At 39.6% G+C, this 24,628-nt stretch overlaps 4 protein-coding genes across 6 annotated transcripts; all 4 read left to right on the top strand.

The window, feature by feature from the left end:
- Positions 1-55: 55 nt before the first annotated feature.
- On the top strand, positions 56-4,801 carry LOC143002738 (cytochrome P450 2J6-like). Its single transcript, XM_076153072.1, has 9 exons — positions 56-1,194; positions 1,816-1,981; positions 2,075-2,227; positions 2,349-2,509; positions 2,861-3,037; positions 3,148-3,289; positions 3,755-3,942; positions 4,050-4,191; positions 4,295-4,801. Exons 1-9 carry the CDS (start codon positions 1,003-1,005, stop codon positions 4,468-4,470), a joined length of 1,497 nt encoding a protein of 498 aa, XP_076009187.1. The 5' UTR covers positions 56-1,002; the 3' UTR covers positions 4,471-4,801.
- A 1,295-nt stretch (positions 4,802-6,096) lies between these two features.
- Positions 6,097-14,443, top strand: LOC143002787 (uncharacterized). The gene is made up of 18 exons (XM_076153130.1): positions 6,097-6,446; positions 7,032-7,197; positions 7,290-7,442; positions 7,591-7,751; positions 7,989-8,165; positions 8,260-8,401; positions 8,746-8,933; positions 9,037-9,178; positions 9,325-9,498; positions 10,445-10,707; positions 11,244-11,409; positions 11,503-11,655; positions 11,777-11,937; positions 12,289-12,465; positions 12,576-12,717; positions 13,183-13,370; positions 13,478-13,619; positions 13,730-14,443. The coding sequence occupies exons 1-18, from the start codon at positions 6,255-6,257 to the stop codon at positions 13,903-13,905; spliced, it is 3,063 nt and encodes a 1,020-aa protein (XP_076009245.1). The 5' UTR covers positions 6,097-6,254; the 3' UTR covers positions 13,906-14,443.
- An 89-nt stretch (positions 14,444-14,532) lies between these two features.
- Positions 14,533-18,596, top strand: LOC143002737 (cytochrome P450 2J5-like). The gene is made up of 9 exons (XM_076153070.1): positions 14,533-15,112; positions 15,649-15,814; positions 15,907-16,059; positions 16,208-16,368; positions 16,719-16,895; positions 16,989-17,130; positions 17,593-17,780; positions 17,887-18,028; positions 18,132-18,596. Exons 1-9 carry the CDS (start codon positions 14,921-14,923, stop codon positions 18,305-18,307), a joined length of 1,497 nt encoding a protein of 498 aa, XP_076009185.1. The 5' UTR covers positions 14,533-14,920; the 3' UTR covers positions 18,308-18,596.
- Positions 18,593-23,706, top strand: LOC143002739 (cytochrome P450 2J2-like). Of its 3 annotated transcripts, none has more exons than XM_076153073.1 (9): positions 18,593-20,117; positions 20,478-20,643; positions 20,731-20,883; positions 20,974-21,134; positions 21,629-21,802; positions 22,165-22,306; positions 22,449-22,636; positions 22,891-23,032; positions 23,151-23,706. In XM_076153073.1, the coding sequence occupies exons 1-9, from the start codon at positions 19,926-19,928 to the stop codon at positions 23,324-23,326; spliced, it is 1,494 nt and encodes a 497-aa protein (XP_076009188.1). In that variant the 5' UTR covers positions 18,593-19,925; the 3' UTR covers positions 23,327-23,706. The 3 variants fall into 3 exon arrangements, with proteins under 3 accessions (XP_076009188.1, XP_076009189.1, XP_076009190.1); XM_076153074.1 differs by having other exon boundaries at positions 22,168-22,306; XM_076153075.1 differs by having other exon boundaries at positions 20,028-20,117; positions 20,522-20,643.
- The last annotated feature ends 922 nt before the right edge of the window (positions 23,707-24,628 follow it).

Raw genomic sequence — 24,628 nt, forward strand, 5'->3', positions numbered from 1 at the left:
TGGCGTTTTCACTCACTGCATACATAAATGTTTCTGATACATACGTTCTTACTATAGAGATGTTTTGCTTTTTAATTCTGTGATTCTGTTTTTGTCCTGATTTTCAAATTATGTTATATAATCAAGACTAAATCAAATATTTCTGTGATGTAAAAATGTCCCCTTGGTTCCCTTGAAACATGAAGAATGAATCAGTCGACAAGTTAAACTTGAGACATCTTTAAAGTAATCAAACATGTTAGGAAGGGGTGTGTGACTGTTGGGTGGGGGGTGGGTCGGGTTTTTGGGGGGTATTGCTTCCCTTTTTGTTTTTCTCCTTTCTCCCCATGTCTCCCCCTTTTTTTCTTTTTCCCCCACCACAGCCTGTTAAAAAACAATCTCCAAAATGTCCCATAACTGTATGCCCATTGTCATGTCAGATGCTTTCTTCAATAAAAAATATATTTGAAAAAAATTAAAAATACTGTCATCAAGCATTATATAAAAACCTGGATACAACCTTTTAGAAGTGTTAGGAAGGGTTTATACATTCAAAATAACTAGTAAGAGGTTATGACTCCAAAAGGATTTGTCAAACTGGTGACATAATAACAAAATCTGTGTTTATAGCATTAGTTTTTCTCATTTACAGTGTTATTTTAGTGATATTAAAGCACCAATGTTAGAGTTTTGTGGTTTGCAATACATTAGAATCGTAATAGCATTTTGATTATAAGCACCTATCAGCACATTTATGCACTGTAGATACACAAACAAAACATTAAAACAATAATTAAGTAATGAAACAATAAACATCTGTAACAAAGTTAATGTTTATACATCATGTTTTGGATGACTGTGAAAAGTAGGTGTGGTGTGTTTGGTTATGTAAGGCTGTGACATGGCAGCACCTTTGTGCAGACTTAACAGACTGCAAAATAGTTTTTATATGGGCACTTGGTCTTGGACAACAAAAGAAGAGAAATATATTCAACACTGAACTTCTTTGGTTTTTGTTTAACCATGTGGCTTTATCATTTTTTGTCTGGAATAAACCTACAGGTTTTACTGCTGGCTCTATTTTTGTTCTTCTTGGTTGCGCATTTTATCAAAAACAGGAATCCTCCAAACTATCCTCCAGGACCCCTGGGTCTCCCACTGGTGGGCAACATGTTCAGTGTGGACAAAAAACACCCACACATCTATTTCACTAAGGTAAACGCTTTAGTACAGTCAGAGGAGGTTTCACCTGATAGGGAGTGAATGATTAAAAGTCATGTTGCTATTTTCAATTCCTAAACTGTTATTCATGTTTGCTAAAATCCAGTTTTTCATTTTGTTTTCAAATTCTTTGTGTGAAAAGCTTTATTGCAGGATATTGACTTTAAGTGGATACTTTTGATCTAACTATCTAAAAAATTGAAGCCACATCCAAAACCTTCCCTCAGTTGCCCAGAGGCTCCTTCCCTGCTCAAATGTGTTAAAAAGTGATAAGATGCTTTCAGAGAAGCGGACACACCATAAAAAGTGTAAAACTAGTGATTTAAAGAAAAAAATGCTAAATTTGCTGCCAAATCCAGGAATTTACCACAACATAAATGAGTTTGATAGCAAAAACATCACAAAAAATTAATGTGTGAAATCCTGGCGAGACTGAATAAGAAGCTTGCTTTTACCACATGCCTTTTACTTTGAGAGTAAACAAAGAGATGTTGAGATTTTAGGTGAGAGGAGAACATCAGTTGATGCATTTACATGGACAAGGAAATACAGCCACACCCCAGGCAATTCATACCGTGCAAATAATGAATATGATTGTGTACCTTTTGTTCACAGCTGGCTGACATCTATGGGAATGTGTTCAGTGTCCGACTTGGCATTGATAAGATGGTGTTTGTGTCCGGGTACAAGATGGTCAAGGAAGCCATCGTGATGCAGGCTGAAAACTTTGTGGATCGACCGAGCGGTGCAATGTTTCAGAGGTTTTACACAGAGGAATTAGGTGTGAAAGAGCTTCTCCCGTCTTTGTCTGATGCTGTTCTGTGAAGAGTTTCATGAAAACCATTCATTGTACATCCTCCATGCTTGTCTGTAGGCGGTCTGTTCATGACCAATGGTGAAAAATGGAAGAGGCATCGCCGATTTGCCTTGTCGACCTTACGGAACTTTGGCCTGGGCAAAAGTGTCATGGAGGATTGTATCTGTGAGGAGAGCCGACACCTGCTAGAGGAGATAGAGAAGGAGAAAGGTGAGAGCTCATAGTGGTGCTTAACAATGAGAACAACACAAGATCATAACCCCAGAAAAGGAACAAAATGTATCCTATGAAATCCAGAGAGCCTCTGAAACAGTGAGCTTGTCTTCTGCAGGTCAACCTTTCAACCCAGCACGTCTCTTAAACAACGCTGTGTCCAACATCATTTGCCAACTGGTGATGAGGAGACGGTTTGACTATGATGACCACGACTTCCAGATGATGCTGGAGCGTCTTTCTGAAATTCTTCATTTGCAGGGTTCCATATGGGGCCTGGTAAGGAATGGATATGGATGCAGATCAATAAATGTGTTTTTGAAGTACAGAGGCTTGAATAGAGTATTCCAATGTGTTCAATTGGTGAAACTTTCTACTTCATAGTTTACGACTGTAGTTGTTACTTTGTAGTCCAGTTGAGTTTGTTGAAACTGATAAGCTTGCCCCCCTGCTACCTTTCTCCCTCTCCCTCGGTTTGAAGAAAATGACCTTTGATTTCAGGTAGTTTAGTATTAACTTATTCATTTGATTGGCCAATGAGTTTGAAAGGTCACAGGCTCTGGTCACAGATGAAAATATGAAATGTTGTGAATGAAATTTTTATCTCACTGACTTTTTATCTACTACCAGATGTATGACGCTTTGCCTGGACTGATGAAGCATCTACCAGGGCCTCACAACAAAATGTTCACCAACTTCAACTGTGTGGAAGCCTTTTTACATCAGGAGGTCCAGAGGCACAAGCAGGACCTGGACCACAGCAATCCACGGGACTACATTGACAATTTTCTGATTGAAATGGGAAATGTATGTGAATGACATGTTCACATACATGTTCACATGTTGTTTTCTCTACAACCATTGCCCATTGTCTGTCATGCTTCACTCTTCCATTTTATCTTTGTGTTTCTGAACAGCACAAAGAAAAAGATGATCTCGGCTTCACTGAGGCCAACCTGGTGTATTGCTCTTTAGATCTGTTCCTGGCTGGAACAGAGACAACCTCCATCACTTTGCTGTGGGCTTTGGTGTTTCTCATCAACCACCCTGATATTCAGGGTAAGTGACATTCTGGTCATTCAGTTGAGCTCACTGTGAAAGAGTCATATTAAACAAATGAAGGGAGAAGACCTGTATATCAAAACCCTCTTGTTAATATTTGCCTCATCTTATACATACCAAGCTGTTTGTTACAAATGGTGTCTTAGTCTAAATCTGGGCTACAGACACAAAGGCTGTTGTAAATGACAATACAACACTGAGGTATGTAGGGAAGAAAACTGCTTCTACACCTCACCCTTCATTAATTTTGATGCTATCATTGATGCTACAGTCAGTGTCAGTGGTGGTTGCAGTTCATTATACAAGCAACATAAAGCACACATAAAACTACAAGCCAAACAACAGCAATGACAGAGGGCATAGGAGGAACTTAGGAGTACTACATTTGTGCACGTGTGTGTGTGTGTGCCATGAGTGGTGAGTTTCTATACATTTTAACATGTTAACTTAATGATTTTCTAGAGAAAGTCCAGGCAGAGATAGACAGAGTGATCGGACAGAACCGCCTGCCTACTATGGCCGACAGGATCCATCTGCCCTACACTGATGCTGTCATCCATGAGATCCAGAGGATGGGAAACATTGTTCCTCTCAATGGACTCAGAATGGCTGCAAGAGACACAACACTGGGTGGTTACCTGATTCCCAAGGTGCATTTCTTCATCCTGTCACTGTCATTCACTACATCAAAACAAGAGGAACATGTAAATATGAAACTAGAAATGGAGATGAGGGAGTTTGTGGTTCTTGATTATAGGGAACTTCCTTGATGCCCAACCTGACCTCAGTGTTGTTTGACAAAACTGAATGGGAGACTCCAGACACGTTCAACCCTGGACACTTTCTAGATGCTGATGGCAAGTTTGTGAAGAGAGAAGCAATGATGCCTTTCTCTGCTGGTAAACTCCTAAGACATCATTAATACTATAATAAGAATAATAAAAATAATTAAATAATAAAACTGATGATCTGTTTTCACCAATCTTTCTGTGTTCTTCTCAGGAAAACGTGTGTGTCTTGGAGAGGGATTGGCCAAGATGGAGCTTTTCCTATTTTTTGTCCGTTTGTTGCAGAAGTTCTCTTTCTCCACTCTGGATGGAGTAGTGTTGAGTGCAGAGGGAGTCAGCGGAACTTTCCGTGTACCAGAACCATTCCAAATCTACGCCAAGGCCCGCTGAAAGCTCACACAAGCATTTTTCATATAATCCATGAACAGCATCAGAAAGTAAGGCTGAGGTACCAAACAATCATGTCAGAGACTTTTGTGATATACTGTAGTTATATTTCATATCAAATGTATTGATGCCATTGTTTAAAGATTCCTTTGTCTCAAATATCAATCACATAAAGATTATCCATTCATATATTAATGAAATTACAAGTGAGCTGTATTGATACCTACTCTCCTTATTATGTTTCTGTTCTGATGATTTCTAAAATTAAGTGTTTGAAGACCAGCAATGTAGTTAACAAGAACAGACCTAGCCCAACAGGCTACGTAGCGTTTAGCATCACACAATCACACAGCAGCTGACTAGAACCTGGACATCAACTTTCACATGGAGTTAGAACATTCTCTCATCCATAACTCTGCCAAAGTATGGAATACATTTGCAAACTCACCATCATTTTGAGGCTTGTAATGTGCTGTAATGAAGTCCACCGGGCTCGAAGCGATCCGGAATCATGGCGGCTGCGGAGATTATTGAAATATCACAACAATCCAATCATTCATTATCACTTATGAGGGGTATCAATAATTTTCAGTTGTTTGATTATTCAAAATATCCTATGTCAGAAATCAAAAGCAAATGGTCAGTTGTAGTAAATATGAAATTAAAAATCCCGACTGTCATCTACTTATGTCAGTTTGAAAAGATACTAGGGAAAGTTACCCTTAATGACAAAACACTGTAAAAGAGACATTTAATGGCGTTATCACTCACTGCATACATAAAGGTTTCTGATACATACGTTCTTACTATAGAGATGTTTTGCTTTTTAATTTTGTGATTCTCTTTTTGTCCTGATTTTCAAATTATGTTATATAATCAAGACTAAATCAAATATTTCTGTGATGTAAAAATGTCCCCTTGGTTCCCTTGAAACATGAAGAATGAATCAGTCGACAAATTAAACTTGAGACATCTTTAAAGTAAACAAACATGCTAGGAAGGAGGTGTGTGACTGTTGGGGTGGGGGGTGGGTCGGGTTTTTTGGGGGTATTGCTTCCCTTTTTGTTTTTCTCCTTTCTCCCCGTGTCTCCCCCTTTTTTTCTTTTTCCCCAACCACAGCCTATAATGCTCTCTCTTATTTCCCTCCTCTTTTCTGTTAAAAAACAATCTCCAAAATGTCCCATAACCATATGCCCATCATCATGTGAAATGCTTACTTCAATAAAAAATATATTTGAAAAAGAAAAAAAAATACTGTCATCAAGCATAATACAAAAACCTGGATACAACCTTTTAGAAGTGTTAGGAAGGGTTTATACATTTAAAATAACTGATAACAGGCTATGAGTCCAAAAGGATTTGTCAAACTGGTGACATAATAACATAATCTGTGTTTATAGCATAAGTTTTTCTCATTTACAGTGTTATTTTAGTTACATTGAAGCACCGATGTTAGAGTTTTGTGGTTTGCAATACATTATAATCATAATAACATTTTGTTTATAAGCACCTATCAGGACATCCATACACTGTATATACACAAAAATGTAAACAATAATAAAGGAATGAAACAATAAATCTCGAACAAAGTTAATGTTTATACATCATGTTTTGGATGACTGTGAAAAGTAGGTGTGGTGTGTTTGGTTATGTAAGGCTGGGACATGGCAGCACCTTTGTGCAGACTTAACAGACTGCAAAAGAGTTTTTATAAGGGCACTTGGTTTTGGAGGAACAAAAGAAGAGAAATATAATCAACACTGAACTTCTTTGGTTTTTGTTTAACCATGTGGCTTTATCAATTTTTGTCTGGAATAAACCTACAGTTTTTACTGCTGGCTCTATTTTTCTTCTTCTTGGTGGTGGATTTAATCAAAAACAGGAATCCTCCAAACTACCCTCCAGGACCCCTGGGTCTCCCACTGGTGGGCAACATGTTCAGTGTGGACAAGAAACACCCACACATCTATTTCACTAAGGTAAAGGCTTTAGTACAGTCAGAGGAGGTTTCACCTGATAGGGAGTGAACGATTAAAAGTCATGTTGCTATTTTCAATTCTGAAACTGAAATTCCTTAAATCCAGTTTTTCATTTTGTATTTCAAATGTTTTGTGTGAAAAGCTTAATTGCAGGATATTAACTTCAAGTGGATAGTTTTCACTGAACTATCTAAAAAATCAAAGCCACTTCCAAAACCTTCCCTTACTGTTCAAATGTGTTCATGACATGTTGACATGCTTTGAGAGATGCGGACATACCATTGAAAGTGTAAAACTAGTCATAAAAGGAAAAAAAAGCTAAATTTGCTACCAAATCGATGAAATGATCACAGCAAATTCGGTGATTTTGATTGCACAAACATCACAAAAAAGTGTTTGTGATATCCTGGCGACACTGAATTAGAAGCTAAATTTAACACATGCCTTTTTTTTTAGAGTAAACAAAGAGATGTTGAGATCTGAGAGGAGAGGAGAACATCAGTCGTTGCATTAACATGGACAAGAAAATACCCAGGCAATTCATACCGTGTAAATAATGAATATGAGTGTAACTTTTGTCCACAGCTTGCTGACATCTATGGGAATGTGTTCAGTGTCCGGCTTGGCATTGATAAGATGGTGTTTGTGTCTGGGTACAAGATGGTCAAGGAAGCCATCGTGATGCAGGCTGAAAACTTTGTGGATCGACCGAGCAGTCCAATATTTCAGAGGTTTTACACAGAGGAATTAGGTGCGAAAGAGCTTCTCCCATCTTTGTCTGATGCTGTTCTCTGAAGAGTTTCATTAAACCATTCATTGTACATCCTCCATGCTTGTCTGTAGGCGGTCTGTTCATGACCAATGGTGAAAAATGGAAGAGGCATCGCCGATTTGCCTTGTCGACCTTACGAAACTTTGGCCTGGGCAAAAGTGTTATGGAGGATTGTATCTGTGAGGAGAGCCGACACCTGCTGGAGGAGATAGAGAAGGAGAAAGGTAAGAGCTCATAGTTTTTCAACCCAATGATGCTTTGTGCTGTGGTGCTTCGCAATGAGAACAACACAAGATCATAACACCACAAAAGGAACAAAATATATCTTATGAAATCCAGAGATCTCTGAAACAGTGAGCTTGTCTTCTGCAGGTCAACCTTTCAACCCAGCACGTCTCTTAAACAACGCTGTGGCCAACATCATTAGCCAATTGGTGATGAGGAAACGGTTTGACTACTATGACCACGACTTCCAGATAATGCTGGAGCGTCTGTCCGAAACTCTTCAGTTGGAGGGTTCCATATGGGGACTGGTAAGGAATGGATATGGATGCTGATAAGCTTGCCCCCTGCTTCCTTTCTCCCTCTCCCTCGATTTGAAGGAAATGACCTGTGATATCAGATAGTTCAGTATATATAACCAAAGTATATCCAACCTAACCGTTCGATTGGCCAACGAGTTTTAAAGGTGAAATTGTCACTGGTCACAGATGAAAATATGAAATGTTGTGAATCAGAATTCCTCTCACCGACTTTTTATCTACAACCAGATGTACAATGCTTTCCCTGGACTGATGAAGCATCTACCAGGACCTCACAACAAAATGTTCTCCAACTACCACTCTGTGGGAGCCTTTTTACTTCAAGAGGTCCAGAGGCACAAGCAGGACCTGGACCACAGCAATCCACGGGACTACATTGACAATTTTCTCATTGAAATGGAAAATGTATGTGAATGACGTCTTGTTGTTTTCTCTACAACCATTGCCCATTTGCAGTCATTCCTTCACTCTTCCATATCATCTTTGTGTTTCTGAACAGCACAAAGAAAAAGATGATCTCGGCTTCACTGAGGCCAACCTGGTGTATTGCTCTTTAGATCTGTTCCTGGCTGGAACAGAGACGACCTCCATCACTTTGCTGTGGGCTTTGGTGTTTCTCATCAACCACCCTGATATTCAGGGTAAGTGACATCCTGGGTAATCAGTAGAGCTAGTGTAATATCTAAGAAATGTTTGCTACAAATTGTGTCTAAGTCTAAAACTGGGCTACTGAAGTACTTATGGTTGAAAACTGCTTCTGCACCTCACCCTTCATGAATTTTGATGCTATCATTGATGTAACAGTCAGTGTCAGTGGTGATTGCAGTTTTACAAGCAACATGAAGCACACATAAAAGTCAAACAACAACAATGACAGAGAGGCTAAGAGGAACTTATGAGTACCACATCTGTACACATGAATATGTGTGTGCCATAAGTCCTGAGTTTCTATACCCTTTAACACATTAATGTCTTGTTTATCTAGAGAAGGTCCAGGCAGAGATAGACAGAGTGATCGGACAGAACCGCCTGCCTACTATGGCCGACAGAATCTACCTGCCCTACACTGACGCTGTCATCCATGAGATCCAAAGGATGGGAAACATTGTTCCTCTCAATGGACCCAGAATGGCTGCCAGAGACACAACGCTGGGTCGTTACCTCATTCCCAAGGTGCATTTCTTCATCCAGCTCTGTCATTCAATACATCTGAACAAGAGAAACATGTAAATATGAAACTAGACATGGAGATGGAGGTTATGGTACTTGATTTTAGGGAACTTCCTTGATGCCCAACCTGACCTCAGTGTTGTTTGACAAAACTGAATGGGAGACTCCAGACACGTTCAACCCTGGACACTTTCTAGATGCTGATGGCAAGTTTGTGAAGAGAGAAGCAATGATGCCTTTCTCTGCTGGTAAACTACCTTCTCCTCAGACGTCATCAATACTTTAATAATAATAATAAAAAGTATAGGTGATGATCTGTTTAAGTAGTTTCTAACCAGTCTGTCTGTCTGTCTGTGTGTGTGTGTGTGTGTGTGTGTGTGTGTGTACTCTTCAGGAAAACGTGTGTGTCTTGGAGAGGGCCTGGCCAAGATGGAGCTTTTTCTATTCTTTGTCTCTTTGTTACAGAAGTTCTCTTTCTCCACTCTGGATGGGGTTGTGTTGAGTACAGAAGGAATTACTGGAAGTACACGTATCCCACACCCCTTCAAAATCTACGCCAAAACCCGCTGATCTATGCAAAATCTCACTCAAACAATATCTGTCTACTACAGATTTAATGGTGTTATCACTCACTGCATACATAAAGGTTTCTAATACATACATTCTTACTATAGAGATGTTTTCCTTTTTAATTCTGTGATTCTGTTTTTGTCCTGATTTTCAAATTATATTATATTATCAAGACTAAATCAAATATTTCTTGGTTCCCTTGAAACAGGAAGAGTGCATGAGTCGACAAGTTAAACTTGAGACATCTTTAAAGTAATCAAACATGCTAGGAAGGGGGTGTGTGACTGTTAGGGTGGGGGGTGGGTCGGGTTTTCGGGGGGTATTGCTTCCCTTTTTTGTTTTTCTCCTTTCTCCCCGTGTCTCCCCCTTCTTTTCTTTTTCCCCCACCACAGCCTGTTAAAAAACAATCTCCAAAATGTCCCATAACTGTATGCCCATTGTCATGTCAAATGCTTTCTTCAATAAAAAATATATATTAAAAAAAAAAAAATACTGTCATCAAGCATTATATAAAGACCTGGATACAACATTTTAGAAGTGTTAGGAAGGGTTTCAAATAACTAGTAAGAGGTTATGACTCCAAAAGGATTTGTCAAACTGGTGACATAATAACAAAATCTGTGTTTATAGCATTAGTTTTTCTCATTTACAGTGTTATTTTAGTGATATTAAAGCACCAATGTTAGAGTTTTGTGGTTTGCAATACATTAGAATCGTAATAGCATTTTGATTATAAGCACCTATCAGGACATCCATACACTATAGATACAACAAATGTAAACAATATTAAAGGAATGAAACAATAAATCTGAAACAAAGTTAATGTTTATACATCATGTTTTGGATGACTGTGAAAAGTAGGTGTGGTGTGTTTGGTTATGTAAGGCTGTGACATGGCAGCACCTTTGTGCAGACTTAACAGACTGCAAAATTGTTTTTATAAGGGCACTTGGTTTTGGAGGAACAAAAGAAGAGAAATATAATCAACACTGAACTTCATTGGTTTTGTTTAATCATGTGGCTTTATCAATTTTTGTCTGGAATAAACCTACAGGTTTTACTGCTGGCTCTATTTTTCTTCTTCTTGGTGGTGGATTTAATAAAAAACAGGAATCCTCCAAACTATCCTCCAGGACCACTGGGTCTCCCACTGGTGGGCAACATGTTCAGTGTGGACAAGAAACACCCACACATCTATTTCACTAAGGTAAAGGCTTTAGTACAGTCAGAGGAGGTTTCACCTGATAGGGAGTGAACGATTAAAAGTCATGTTGCTATTTTCAATACTGAAACTGTTATTCATGTTTTTTCTAAAATCCAGTTTTCATTTTATTTTCACATTTTTGTGTGAAAAGCTTTATTGCACGATATTGACTTCAAGTGGATAGTTTTCACTGAACTATCCAAAAAATTGAAGCCACCTCAAAAACCTTTCCTCACTGTCCCAATGTGTTCAAAAGTGTTGACATACTTTCAGTGATGCGGACATACCATAAAAACTGTAAAACTAGTGATTCAAAGAAAAAAAATCTAAATTTGCCATTTGTGGAGTCCTGGGGGGAATGAATAAGAAGCTAAATTTAACACATGCCTTTTTTTTGAGAGTAAACAAAGAGATGTTGAGATTTTAGGTGAGAGGAGAACATCAGTTGATGCATTTACATGGACAAGGAAATACAGCCACACCCCAGGCAATTCATACCGTGTAAATAATGAATATGATTGTGTACCTTTTGTTCACAGCTGGCTGACATCTATGGGAATGTGTTCAGTGTCCGACTTGGCATTGATAAGATGGTTTTTGTGTCCGGGTACAAGATGGTCAAGGAAGCCATCGTGATGCAGGCTGAAAACTTTGTGGATCGACCGAGCGGTGCAATGGTTCAGAGGTTTTACACAGAGGAATTAGGTGCAAAAGAGCTTCTCCCGTCTTTGTCTGATGCTGTTCTGTGAAGAGTTTCATGAAAACCATTCATTGTACATCCTCCATGCTTGTCTGTAGGCGGTCTGTTCATGACCAATGGTGAAAAATGGAAGAGGCATCGCCGATTTGCCTTGTCGACCTTACGGAACTTTGGCCTGGGCAAAAGTGTCATGGAGGATTGTATCTGTGAGGAGAGCCGACACCTGCTAGAGGAGATAGAGAAGGAGAAAGGTGAGAGCTCATAGTGGTGCTTAACAATGAGAACAACACAAGATCATAACCCCAGAAAAGGAACAAAATGTATCCTATGAAATCCAGAGAGCCTCTGAAACAGTGAGCTTGTCTTCTGCAGGTCAACCTTTCAACCCAGCACGTCTCTTAAACAACGCTGTGTCCAACATCATTTGCCAACTGGTGATGAGGAGACGGTTTGACTATGATGACCACGACTTCCAGATGATGCTGGAGCGTCTTTCTGAAATTCTTCATTTGCAGGGTTCCATATGGGGCCTGGTAAGGAATGGATATGGATGCAGATCAATAAATGTGTTTTTGAAGTACAGAGGCTTGAATAGAGTATTCCAATGTGTTCAATTGGTGAAACTTTCTACTTCATAGTTTACGACTGTAGTTGTTACTTTGTAGTCCAGTTGAGTTTGTTGAAACTGATAAGCTTGCCCCCCTGATCCCTTTCTCCCTCTCCCTCGGTTTGAAGAAAATGACCTTTGATTTCAGGTAGTTTAGTATTAACTTATTCATTTGATTGGCCAATGAGTTTGAAAGGTCACAGGCTCTGGTCACAGATGAAAATATGAAATGTTGTGAATGAAATTTTTATCTCACTGACTTTTTATCTACTACCAGATGTATGACGCTTTCCCTGGACTGATGAAGCATCTACCAGGGCCTCACAACAAAATGTTCACCAACTACAACTCTGTGGAAGCCTTTTTACATCAGGAGGTCCAGAGGCACAAGCAGGACCTGGACCACAGCAATCCACGGGACTACATTGACAATTTTCTGATTGAAATGGGAAATGTATGTGAATGACATGTTCACATACATGTTCACATGTTGTTTTCTCTACAACCATTGCCCATTGTCTGTCATGCTTCACTCTTCCATTTTATCTTTGTGTTTCTGAACAGCACAAAGAAAAAGATGATCTCGGCTTCACTGAGGCCAACCTGGTGTATTGCTCTTTAGATCTGTTCCTGGCTGGAACAGAGACGACCTCCACAACTTTGCTGTGGGCTTTGGTGTTTCTCATCAACCACCCTGATATTCAGGGTAAGTGACATTCTGGTCATTCAGTTGAGCTCACTGTGAAAGAGTCATATTAAACAAATGAAGGGAGAAGACCTGTATATCAAAACCCTCTTGTTAATATTTGCCTCATCTTATACATACCAAGCTGTTTGTTACAAATGGTGTCTTAGTCTAAATCTGGGCTACAGACACAAAGGCTGTTGTAAATGACAATACAACACTGAGGTATGTAGGGAAGAAAACTGCTTCTACACCTCACCCTTCATTAATTTTGATGCTATCATTGATGCTACAGTCAGTGTCAGTGGTGGTTGCAGTTCATTATACAAGCAACATAAAGCACACATAAAACTACAAGCCAAACAACAGCAATGACAGAGGGCATAGGAGGAACTTAGGAGTACTACATTTGTGCACGTGTGTGTGTGTGTGCCATGAGTGGTGAGTTTCTATACATTTTAACATGTTAACTTAATGATTTTCTAGAGAAAGTCCAGGCAGAGATAGACAGAGTGATCGGACAGAACCGCCTGCCTACTATGGCCGACAGGATCCATCTGCCCTACACTGATGCTGTCATCCATGAGATCCAGAGGATGGGAAACATTGTTCCTCTCAATGGACTCAGAATGGCTGCAAGAGACACAACGCTGGGTGGTTACCTGATTCCCAAGGTGCATTTCTTCATCCTGTCACTGTCATTCACTACATCAAAACAAGAGAAACTTGTAAATATGAAACTAGAAATGGAGATGAGGGAGTTTGTGGATCTTGATTTTAGGGAACTTCCTTGATGCCCAACCTGACCTCAGTGTTGTTTGACAAAACTGAATGGGAGACTCCAGACACGTTCAACCCTGGACACTTTCTAGATGCTGATGGCAAGTTTGTGAAGAGAGAAGCAATGATGCCTTTCTCTGCTGGTAAACTACCTTCTCCTCAGACGTCATTAATACTATAATAAGAATAATAAAAATAATTAAATAATAAAACTGATGATCTGTTTTCACCAATCTTTCTGTGTTCTTCTCAGGAAAACGTGTGTGTCTTGGAGAGGGATTGGCCAAGATGGAGCTTTTTCTATTCTTTGTCTCTTTGTTACAGAAGTTCTCTTTCTCCACTCTGGATGGGGTTGTGTTGAGTACAGAAGGAATTACTGGAAGTACACGTATCCCACACCCCTTCAAAATCTACGCCAAAACCCGCTGATCTATGCAAAATCTCACTCAAACAATATCTATCTACTACAGATTTAATGGTGTTATCACTCACTGCATACATAAAGGTTTCTAATACATACATTCTTACTATAGAGATGTTTTCCTTTTTAATTCTGTGATTCTGTTTTTGTCCTGATTTTCAAATTATATTATATTATCAGGACTAAATCAAATATTTCTTGGTTCCCTTGAAACAGGAAGAGTGCATGAGTCGACAAGTTAAACTTGAGACATCTTTAAAGTAATCAAACATGCTAGGAAGGGGGTGTGTGACTGTTAGGGTGGGGGGTGGGTCGGGTTTTCGGGGGGTATTGCTTCCCTTTTTTGTTTTTCTCCTTTCTCCCCGTGTCTCCCCCTTCTTTTCTTTTTCCCCCACCACAGCCTGTTAAAAAACAATCTCCAAAATGTCCCATAACTGTATGCCCATTGTCATGTCAAATGCTTTCTTCAATAAAAAATATATATTAAAAAAAAAAAAATACTGTCATCAAGCATTATATAAAGACCTGGATACAACATTTTAGAAGTGTTAGGAAGGGTTTCAAATAACTAGTAAGAGGTTATGACTCCAAAAGGATTTGTCAAACTGGTGACATAATAACAAAATCTGTGTTTATAGCATTAGTTTTTCTCATTTACAGTGTTATTTTAGTGATATTAAAGCACCAATGTTAGAGTTTTGTGGTTTGCAATACATTAGAATCGTAATAGCATTTTGATTATAAGCACCTATCAGGACATCCATACACTATAGATACAACAAATGTAAACAATATTAAAGGAATGAAACAATAAATCTGAAACAAAGTTAATGTTTATACATCATGTTTTGGATGACTGTGAAAAGTAGGTGTGGTGTGTTTGGTTATGTAAGGCTGTGACATGGCAGCACCTTTGTGCAGACTTAACAGACTGCAAAATTGTTTTTATAAGGGCACTTGGTTTTGGAGGAACAAAAGAAGAGAAATATAATCAACACTGAACTTCATTGGTTTTGTTTAATCATGTGGCTTTATCAATTTTTGTCTGGAATAAACCTACAGGTTTTACTGCTGGCTCTATTTTTCTTCTTCTTGGTGGTGGATTTAATAAAAAACAGGAATCCTCCAAACTATCCTCCAGGACCACTGGGTCTCCCACTGGTGGGCAACATGTTCAGTGTGGACAAGAAACACCCACACATCTATTTCACTAAGGTAAAGGCTTTAGTACAGTCAGAGGAAGTTTCACCTGATAGGGAGTGAACGATTAAAAGTCATGTTGCTATTTTCAATACTGAAACTGTTATTCATGTTTTTTCTAAAATCCAGTTTTCATTTTATTTTCACATTTTTGTGTGAAAAGCTTTATTGCACGATATTGACTTCAAGTGGATAGTTTTCACTGAACTATCCAAAAAATTGAAGCCACCTCAAAAACCTTTCCTCACTGTCCCAATGTGTTCAAAAGTGTTGACATACTTTCAGTGATGCGGACATACCATAAAAACTGTAAAACTAGTGATTCAAAGAAAAAAAATCTAAATTTGCCATTTGTGGAGTCCTGGGGGGAATGAATAAGAAGCTAAATTTAACACATACCTTTTTTTTGAGAGTAAACAAAGAGATGTTGAGATTTGAGGTGAGAGGAGAACATCAGTCGGTGCATTTACATGGACAAGGAAATACAGCCACACCCCAGGCAATTCATACCGTGTAAATAATATATATGATTGTGTACCTTTTGTTCACAGCTGGCTGACATCTATGGGAATGTGTTCAGCGTCCGGCTTGGCATTGATAAGATGGTGTTTGTGTCCGGGTACAAGATGGTCAAGGAAGCCATCGTGATGCAGGCTGAAAACTTTGTGGATCGACCGAACGGTGCAATATTTCAGAGGTTTTACACAGAAGAATTAGGTGAAGAAGAGCTTCTCCTGTCTTTGTCTGATGCTGTTCTGTGAAGAGTTTCATTAAACCATTCATTGTACATCCTCCATGCTTGTCTGTAGGCGGTCTGTTCATGAGCAATGGTGAAAAATGGAAGAGGCATCGCCGATTTGCCTTGTCGACCTTACGGAACTTTGGCCTGGGCAAAAGTGTCATGGAGGATTGTATCTGTGAGGAGAGCCGACACCTGCAAGAGGAGATAGAGAAGGAGAAAGGTAAGAGCTCATAGTTGTTCAACGCAATGATGCTTTGTGCTGTAGTGCTTAACAATGAGAACAACACAAGATCATAACCCCACAAAAGGAACAAAATGTATCCTATGAAATCCAGAGATCTCTGAAACAGTGAGCTTGTCTTCTGTAGGTCAACCTTTCAACCCAGCACGTCTCTTAAACAACGCTGTGTCCAACATCATTTGCCAATTGGTGATGAGGAGACGGTTTGACTACGATGACCACGACTTCCAGATGATGCTGAAGCATCTGTCTGAAACTGTTCATTTGCAGGGTTCTATATGGGGCCTGGTAAGGAATGGATATGGATGCAGAAAAATAATGTGTTTTTGAAGTACAGAGGCTTGAATCCAGTATTCCAATGTGTTCATTTGGTAAAACTCCCTACTTAATAGTTTACGACTGTAGTTGTTACTTTGTAGTCCAGTTGAGTTTATTGAAACTGATAAGCTTGCCCCCCTGCTACCTTTTTCTCTCTCCCTCGGTTTGAGGAAAATGACCTTTGATTTCAGGTAGTTTAGTATTAACTTATTCATTTGATTGGCCAATGAGTTTGAAAGGTCAACCGTCTCTAGTCGCAGATGAAAATATGAAATGTTGTGAAGGAAAATTCATCTCACTGATTTTTTATCTACTACCAGATGTATGACGCTTTCCCTGGACTGATGAAGCATCTACCAGGGCCTCACAACAAAATGTTCTCCAACTACAACTCTGTGGAAGCCTTTTTACATCAGGAGGTCCAGAGGCACAAGCAGGACCTGGACCACAGCAATCCTCGGGACTACATTGACAATTTTCTAATTGAAATGGAAAATGTATGTGAATGACATCTTGTTGTTTTCTCTACAACCATTGCCCATTGTCTGTCATGCTTCACTCTTCCATTTTATCTTTGTGTTTCTGAACAGCACAAAGAAAAAGATGATCTCGGCTTCACTGAGGCCAACCTGGTGTATTGCTCTTTAGATCTGTTCCTGGCTGGAACAGAGACGACCTCCATCACTTTGCTGTGGGCTTTGGTGTTTCTCATCAACCACCCTGATATTCAGGGTAAGTGACATCCTGGTCATTCAGTTGAGCTCACTGTGAAAGAGTCATATTAAACAAATGAAGGGGGAAGACCTGTATATCAAAGCACTATTGTTAATATTTGCATTATCTTATACATACCCAGCTGTTTACTACAAATTGTGTCTTAGTCTAAATCATGGCTACAGACACAAAGGCTTTTGTAGATGACATTACAACAATAAAGTACGTAGGGAAGAAAACTGTTTCTGCACCTCACCCTTCATGAATTGTGATGCTACCATTGATGCTACAGTCAGTGTCAGTGGTCGTTGCAGTTCATTATACAAGCAACATAAAGGCACATAAAACTACAAGCCAAACAACAACAATGACAGAGGGCATAGGAGGAACTTAGGAGTACTACATCTGTGCATGTGTGTGTGTGTGCCATGAGTGGTAAGTTTCTATACATTTTAACATGTTAATGTCATGTTTTTCTAGAGAAAGTCAAGGCAGAGATAGACAGAGTGATCGGACAGAACCGGCTGCCTACTATGGCCGACAGAATCCACCTGCCCTACACTGACGCTGTCATCCATGAGATCCAGAGGATGGGAAACATTGTTCCTCTCAATGCACTCAGAATGGCTACCAGAGACACAACACTGGGTGGTTACTTCATTCCCAAGGTACATTTCTTCATCCACCACTGTCATTCACTACATCTAAACAAGAGGAACATGTAAATATGAAACTAGAAATGGAGATGAGGGAGTTTGTGGTTCTTGATTATAGGGAACTTCCTTGATGCCCAACCTGACCTCAGTGTTGTTTGACAAAACTGAATGGGAGACTCCAGACACGTTCAACCCTGGACACTTTCTAGATGCTGATGGCAAGTTTGTGAAGAGAGAAGCAATGATGCCTTTCTCTGCTGGTAAACTCCTGAGACATCATTAATACTTTAATAAGAATAATAAAAGAAATTAGATAATAGAACTGATGCTCTGTTTTCACCAATCTTTCTGTGTTCTTCTCAGGAAAACGTGTGTGTCTCGGAGAGGGATTGGCCAAGATGGAGCTTTTCCTATTTTTTGTCCGTTTGTTGCAGAAGTTCTCTTTCTCCACTCTGGATGGGGTAGTGTTGAGTACAGAGGGAGTCAGCGGAACTTTCCGTGTACCAGAACCATTCCAAATCTACGCCAAGGCCCGCTGAAATCTCACACAAGCATTTTTCATATAATCCATGAACAGCATCAGAGAGTAAGGCTGAGGTACCAAACAATCATGTCAGAGACTTTTGTGATATACTGTAGTTATATTTCATATCAAATGTATTGATGCCATTGTTTAAAGATTCCTTTGTCTCAAATATCAATCACATAAAGATTATCCATTCATATATTAATGAAATTTCAAGTGAGCTGTATTGATACCTACTCTCCTTATTATGTTTCTGTTCTGATGATTTCAAAATTAAACTTTTCATCAATGGAAAAAAAAAACATTGACAAATTTTCCTTTCGAAGTAGAAAAGATCTATCATATGATCTCATTCATTCCACGATATGTCAACTCATCAAGCTTATGACGTCATTAGTCTCAAATATAATGTAGAGTTCTTAATACAACTTTGAAGTCACAATTGTTAAAAGTGTTACAAAAACTAAAACAAAAAACAATTTTTTTCCACTATACTCACTATCGTTCTGTTCAAGCTGGTGTCTATTTTTCCATACCCAGGAAAATTTGACTACGGTCCCATGGACCTTAAACTTCCCGATAACATTAACAAACCATGGTCACGGGAACACTGGGCTGCGTGCAGATAGTGATGTAGCCTTCACCTTGACCATGCTTGGCAATTATCTATCTCTTACCTACCTAAAAGGCTGAATGGCTGATAAGAGACCTGTGATACTGCTTAAATAATTGTTTATTTAAGCAGTAACACAGTTGTTGTTGTCACAATTGTTGTTGCCGCAGCACTGCCGTTTTTGACAAATGGATCAAAAATCCAAAACAATAGGAAACAACGCTTCCAAAATAAGAAAAATAATGCTACAAAGACACACAAGTTTCAAGCTTCAACCTGCAGTGTTTCTTTAAAAAAATAATCAATAAAGAAACCACCAACACAACACTCAACAAAATTCCATAAAACAGCCATTAACGTGTTTGAACAACAGCAATTTAGTTAACAAGAACAGGCCTAGCACAACAGGCCTAGCAGCATTTAGCATCATACAATCACACAGCAGCTGTCTGCTCAGCGGGGCATTTAAACTTGAACACGGAGTTAGAACATTCTCTCACCGATAACTCGATAACCAAAATATGGAAAAAATTTGCAAACTCGCCATCATTTTAAAGCTTGAAATGTGCTGTAATGAAGTCCACCGAACTAGAAGTGATCGGGTGTCATGGCGACTGGGAAGGGAATTGAAATAACACAACAATCCCCCCAGCAAGTTCTACAAAAACTGATTTAATTAAGCAAAAAGCGTAGCTTTAAAGATTAAATTTAAATGTATTTAAATAAACTAGTTTAATTTATTCTATATAGAGTATTGGTTTCACTTTAGGTTGCCTATGCTTTGGGTTGTTTCCAGCATCTTCTCTCTAGAATCTTGTATCTTGACTCTATTATCCATTTAGTTAATTGAGGGATGGCTGAAACCTATTAAACTATTTGACACACTACATCAGACGTGAGTCAGCACAGTACCACCCCCTCTCTAACAAGGACTGGAGGAGCAACTGAGGAGCAAGTGAGGGACCAAACACTGATCCTGATCAGTGCCTCGCTCTCTGCTGTGTTTCTCAGCTTCACTATGGGGCTTTGTGGTCTCTTTCTGGGACTTGACCGTGTAGGAATTTTGCTCTCTGTTTTTGCTGTTCTCCTTGTTGTTTATTTTCGTAAGAAAAAGGATCCACCCAACTTTCCTCCAGGACCACCGGCTCTGCCGCTTTTTGGAAATGTCTTCAACATTGAAGCTAAACAACCTCACATTTATCTAACCAAGGTAAGGTCGCAGCAGTTCCTTAGACCTTGAAACAGTCTTGAAGAGCTAGAGAGAGCTAGAGGGGAAAACTAATAATCATGCATAAATTTGCTATTGGTACATTTACTATCACTGCTCCATATGAGGAAAACAGGGAACTGTGAGGCTTCTTTGTTACTGATTGCAATGAAAAAAGTCTTAATTTAAAATAAATAGTAAAACCTGTGGTAGAAAACAACACTACAAACCTGTTGATAGCAAGTTTCTGCATCAACAATGTGGACACACTTGACCAGAGCAGAATATTGTTGTCTTGAAATATGCATCTTGTCAGAGTCACATGCCAAACAAAAGGGCACTTATTCTGCTCCACATCCACAGCTTGCTGATGTTTATGGGAATGTGTTCTGCATTCGTCTGGGAAGGGACAAGACGGTGTTTGTGTCTGGTTACAAGATGGTGAAGGAAGCCATAGTGAAACAGGCGGACAACTTTGTGGATCGACCTTATAGCCCAATGGTGACAAGAATCTATTCAGGGAACTCAGGTGAATCACACAGACCTCATGCTTCATCAAATCACTCAAAATGCCTTCTGACCCCAGCTCATAAAATGTGGTTCCTCTGTGTTTCAGCTGGTCTTTTCTTCAGCAATGGAAAGGTGTGGAGGAGGCAACGGCGCTTTGCCATGACAACAATACGCACCTACAGTCTGACTAAGGGCTCCATGGAGCAGAAGATCTGTGAGGAGAGTCGTCACCTGCAGGAGAGGATGGAGACGGAGAAAGGTTGGCAACAACAAAACAGAGAGAGCAAACTGTGAGAGCAAAATCACAAATAAACAATGTGGAATATAACGTGACATTCCTTCCATTCAGGTGAGCCATTTGACCCAGTGCACATCTTAAACAATGCAGTGGCCAACATCATCTGCCAGATAGTGTTTGGAAGACGGTTCGACTACAGTGATGAGAGTTTCCAGACCATGCTGAAGAATCTTACAGAGATGGCTTATCTGGAGGGCTCCACATGGGCTCTAGTAGGAGGCAAAAGCAGCTCAGATACACACAGACACATTAGGGGTAATTCATAAAACACCATGCCAGATATAATGTGTCTGGATGGCAAAATACTATGACGCAACCATGTATCCTCATTCATAAATGTCTGTTACTGTACTCTTTCAACTAATTTTAGGGGTTTGAAATCTGGGTGTTGTTCTAACCTTCCTTTGAGGAACACATTTTCATAATATAGGTCAGTTTATGTAAAAGATATTGAATACATTGTAGATGCACTGTGCCTCTTCGTCAAGCATCAACTACTGTGTTCTGCTCCAAAACACAACAACATATCAGTCATGGGACAGAGGTGCACCAATTAATGTAAGGGAACTTTGTGAATGAGGTTCACTTGTTACTGCACTTATTTAGTGTGGTGTTGTATAGTTATGAATTACCCCTTAACTCATAACACTGATCTGAACCAGCATAATCTCACCACTGAAGGCTCCCATTTTCTCTCTCCAAACAGCTCTACAATGCATTCCCTGCACTGATGACACGGCTGCCGGGGCCTCACACAGGGATCTTCAGCCACTGTAAATCCCTAGAGACTTTCATCATGGGAGAGATAGAGAGACACAAGCAGGACGTGGACCCCGGCAATCCACGAGATTACATTGACAGCTTCCTCATAGAAGAGAGAGTATGGAGGATGGTCATTGTGTCTGCTTCAAACTTATTTGTTCTTAAATGACTGTAATGAATCATATCTAAGATACATCCACAGACTGAAAGAAGTAACAGGACAGCCTTAAAAAAACTGCCATGGAAGTACATGGATGAATTAAACAGCATACTTGATTTTGCCTCAAATTCCCCAACAAAATGATTATAATTAAAGCCCAAGAGACATTCAAAAGAATATTTTGTCAATATCACGATAAGCTACAGCCACAGAAATAACACTGATTTTATTCATATTTGAAGACACTCGTTAGTGAAAGCCAAAACTCTTTCTTCTATTAAGTGACAACACACTCATCATTACTCTGCTCTTCCTCACAGCAGAACAGAAACCATGAGCTGGGCTTTAATGAAGGAAACCTGGTGCTGTGTTGTCTGGATCTGTTCCTGGCTGGGAGTGAAACCACATCAAAGACACTGCAATGGGGCCTCATCTACCTCATCAAGTACCCTCACATCCAGGGTGAGTGTTTACACAAGATGGCATTTGAATGATGTAGGAGAAGAGTGTAATTTCTACAGCACCAGGTCTAATGCACAGACCAGTATGTGCTCATGCCAAAAATGACGATAGAATAATTACTTTTTTAAATGTCATCATCCAGACAAAGTCCAGGCAGAGATAGACAGGGTGATTGGACAGAACCACCAGCCTACAATGACAGACAGACCCAACCTGCCCTACACTGACGCTGTCCTCCATGAGATCCAGCGTGTGGGAAACATTGTTCCTCTCAATGGACCCAGAGTGGCTGCCAGAGACACAACGCTGGGCGGTTACTTCATACCTAAGGTACATCAACCAGACTGTGCTTTGTTTAGACATACAGATGTGGCTAAAACTGTTATCTCTTAATTTTTTCCACCCGTCACACCGTCCTTCTGTTCAATCTGTTCAATAGCCACTTCCAGGAATGATAATATTGGCATACATGTTTTTTTAAGGCATGAATCCATTCAAATGGATGAGTCTCACTCAAATGCATCATTGTTAACTTTTCTATTTCTAATCTATTTGAAGAATTGAGTTCTGGATTTTGTCTACAGGGAACCTCTGTGTTGCCCAACCTGACCTCCGTCCTGTTTGACAAGCATGAATGGGAAACTCCAGACACATTCAACCCTGGACACTTCCTCAACTCTGATGGAGAGTTTGTGAGGAGGGAGGCCTTTTTACCTTTCTCTGCAGGTAAAGTCAACTTTGAACTGGAACAAAAAAAGTATAATAAAATTACACCTACCAGAAAGTAGTAGAAGCTATAGAAAACATGTACAACCTGCAGATAGTCTTCTCTCTTGTCCCCCAGGAAAGCGTGCATGTCTGGGAGAAGGCCTAGCAAGAATGGAGGTATTCTTGTTTTTTGTCAGTTTATTGCAAAGGTTTAAATTTTCTACACTGGATGGAGTTGAGCTGAGAACAGAAGGAACCACCGGAGCCACACGCACACCAGACCCATTTAAGATCTATGCCAAAGCTCGCTGAACTCTCCCAAGACCCCGTTACAGACTGCAGGCTGCAGTGATACCTGCAAATGAAGATACGCACATTACATCCTCCACTGAAGAGAAGTGCAACTGTGGTCAGCTTTATCAGATTACACCTAACCTTTAAACACAGCAATAAAGCTTAAGTTTAAATCCTGTGTATTGTTGCATGCTTGTCACTGTACAGGACGTAAACTGTTGGATTATTGGCAAATAGAATAGAATAGAATAGAATTTATTGTCATTGTACATGATAATACAACGAAATGCATTTGTGCTGTGCCTGAATATTTGAACAGTGATAAATGAACAGCAATAAACTATAACTAAACAACTATAAATAAATAATAAATACCAATAAATAAACAACACACAGTTCCATTCATTCATACATTAAAACATCAGTGGTCCCAATAGCTCAAGATGTCTCATATGACATGTCTCCACATTACCATATGACATCATAACATCACATGACATCACATATGACATCACATGACATCATGACATCCCACATGACATCATGACATTCCATATGACACCATGACATCACAACATCAGACATGACATCACATGATATCATAGTTGAAGATGACCATAGCTCAAGATGCCCAATATGTCCTAATATGTCCCAATATTGCAATTGACTTTTGGGGTACTAATTTGTCTAATGTATGATTTTGTTTAGCTCATTTATGGCCCTTATAAAGAAGCTGTTCTTCAGTCTGGTGGTGCACGCGTGTTCAGTGATCTGTATCACCTTCCAGAGGGTAACAGACAGAACAGGGAGTTACAAGGGTGGGATGCATCTTTCAGGATGGTGTTGGCCTTGCGGAGACAACTAGTCTTAAAAATGTCCTCCAGAGAGGGCAGGGGAAGTCCAATTATTTTTCCTGCTGTTTTAAGTCCTTTTGAGTTTTTGGCGATCTGCCTCGGTGCAGTTTGCATACCAAGCTGTCAGACAGTATGTTAGGACGCCTTCTATACAGCATTGGTAGAAGGCCCTGAGCTCTGCAGACAGGTGGTTCTTCTTCAGTGTGCGGAGGAAATGGAGTCGCTATAAATGCAAATAAATATTATTCATAAAAGCCAATGTAGTTCCACGACCGAATATAAACAATATGAATATTTGTGGAAATGATGTTCAGCAGCAGACTTAGTACTTCATTACCAGTGAAAAAAACAACACACTTGACTTGCAAAACTCACTTAAGCCAGGTTTCTACACTTATTTGCCAGTTAAATTCCATGACTTTTCCCTTCTGTGGAGCAAAGCTAACATCACAAGTGCAAATCTGTA

This window comes from Genypterus blacodes, unplaced genomic scaffold (assembly GCF_046128005.1).
Source record: "Genypterus blacodes isolate CSIRO-AG114 ecotype Tasmania unplaced genomic scaffold, CSIRO-AGI_Gbla_v1 ptg000058l_1, whole genome shotgun sequence".
NCBI lineage: Eukaryota > Metazoa > Chordata > Actinopteri > Ophidiiformes > Ophidiidae > Genypterus > Genypterus blacodes.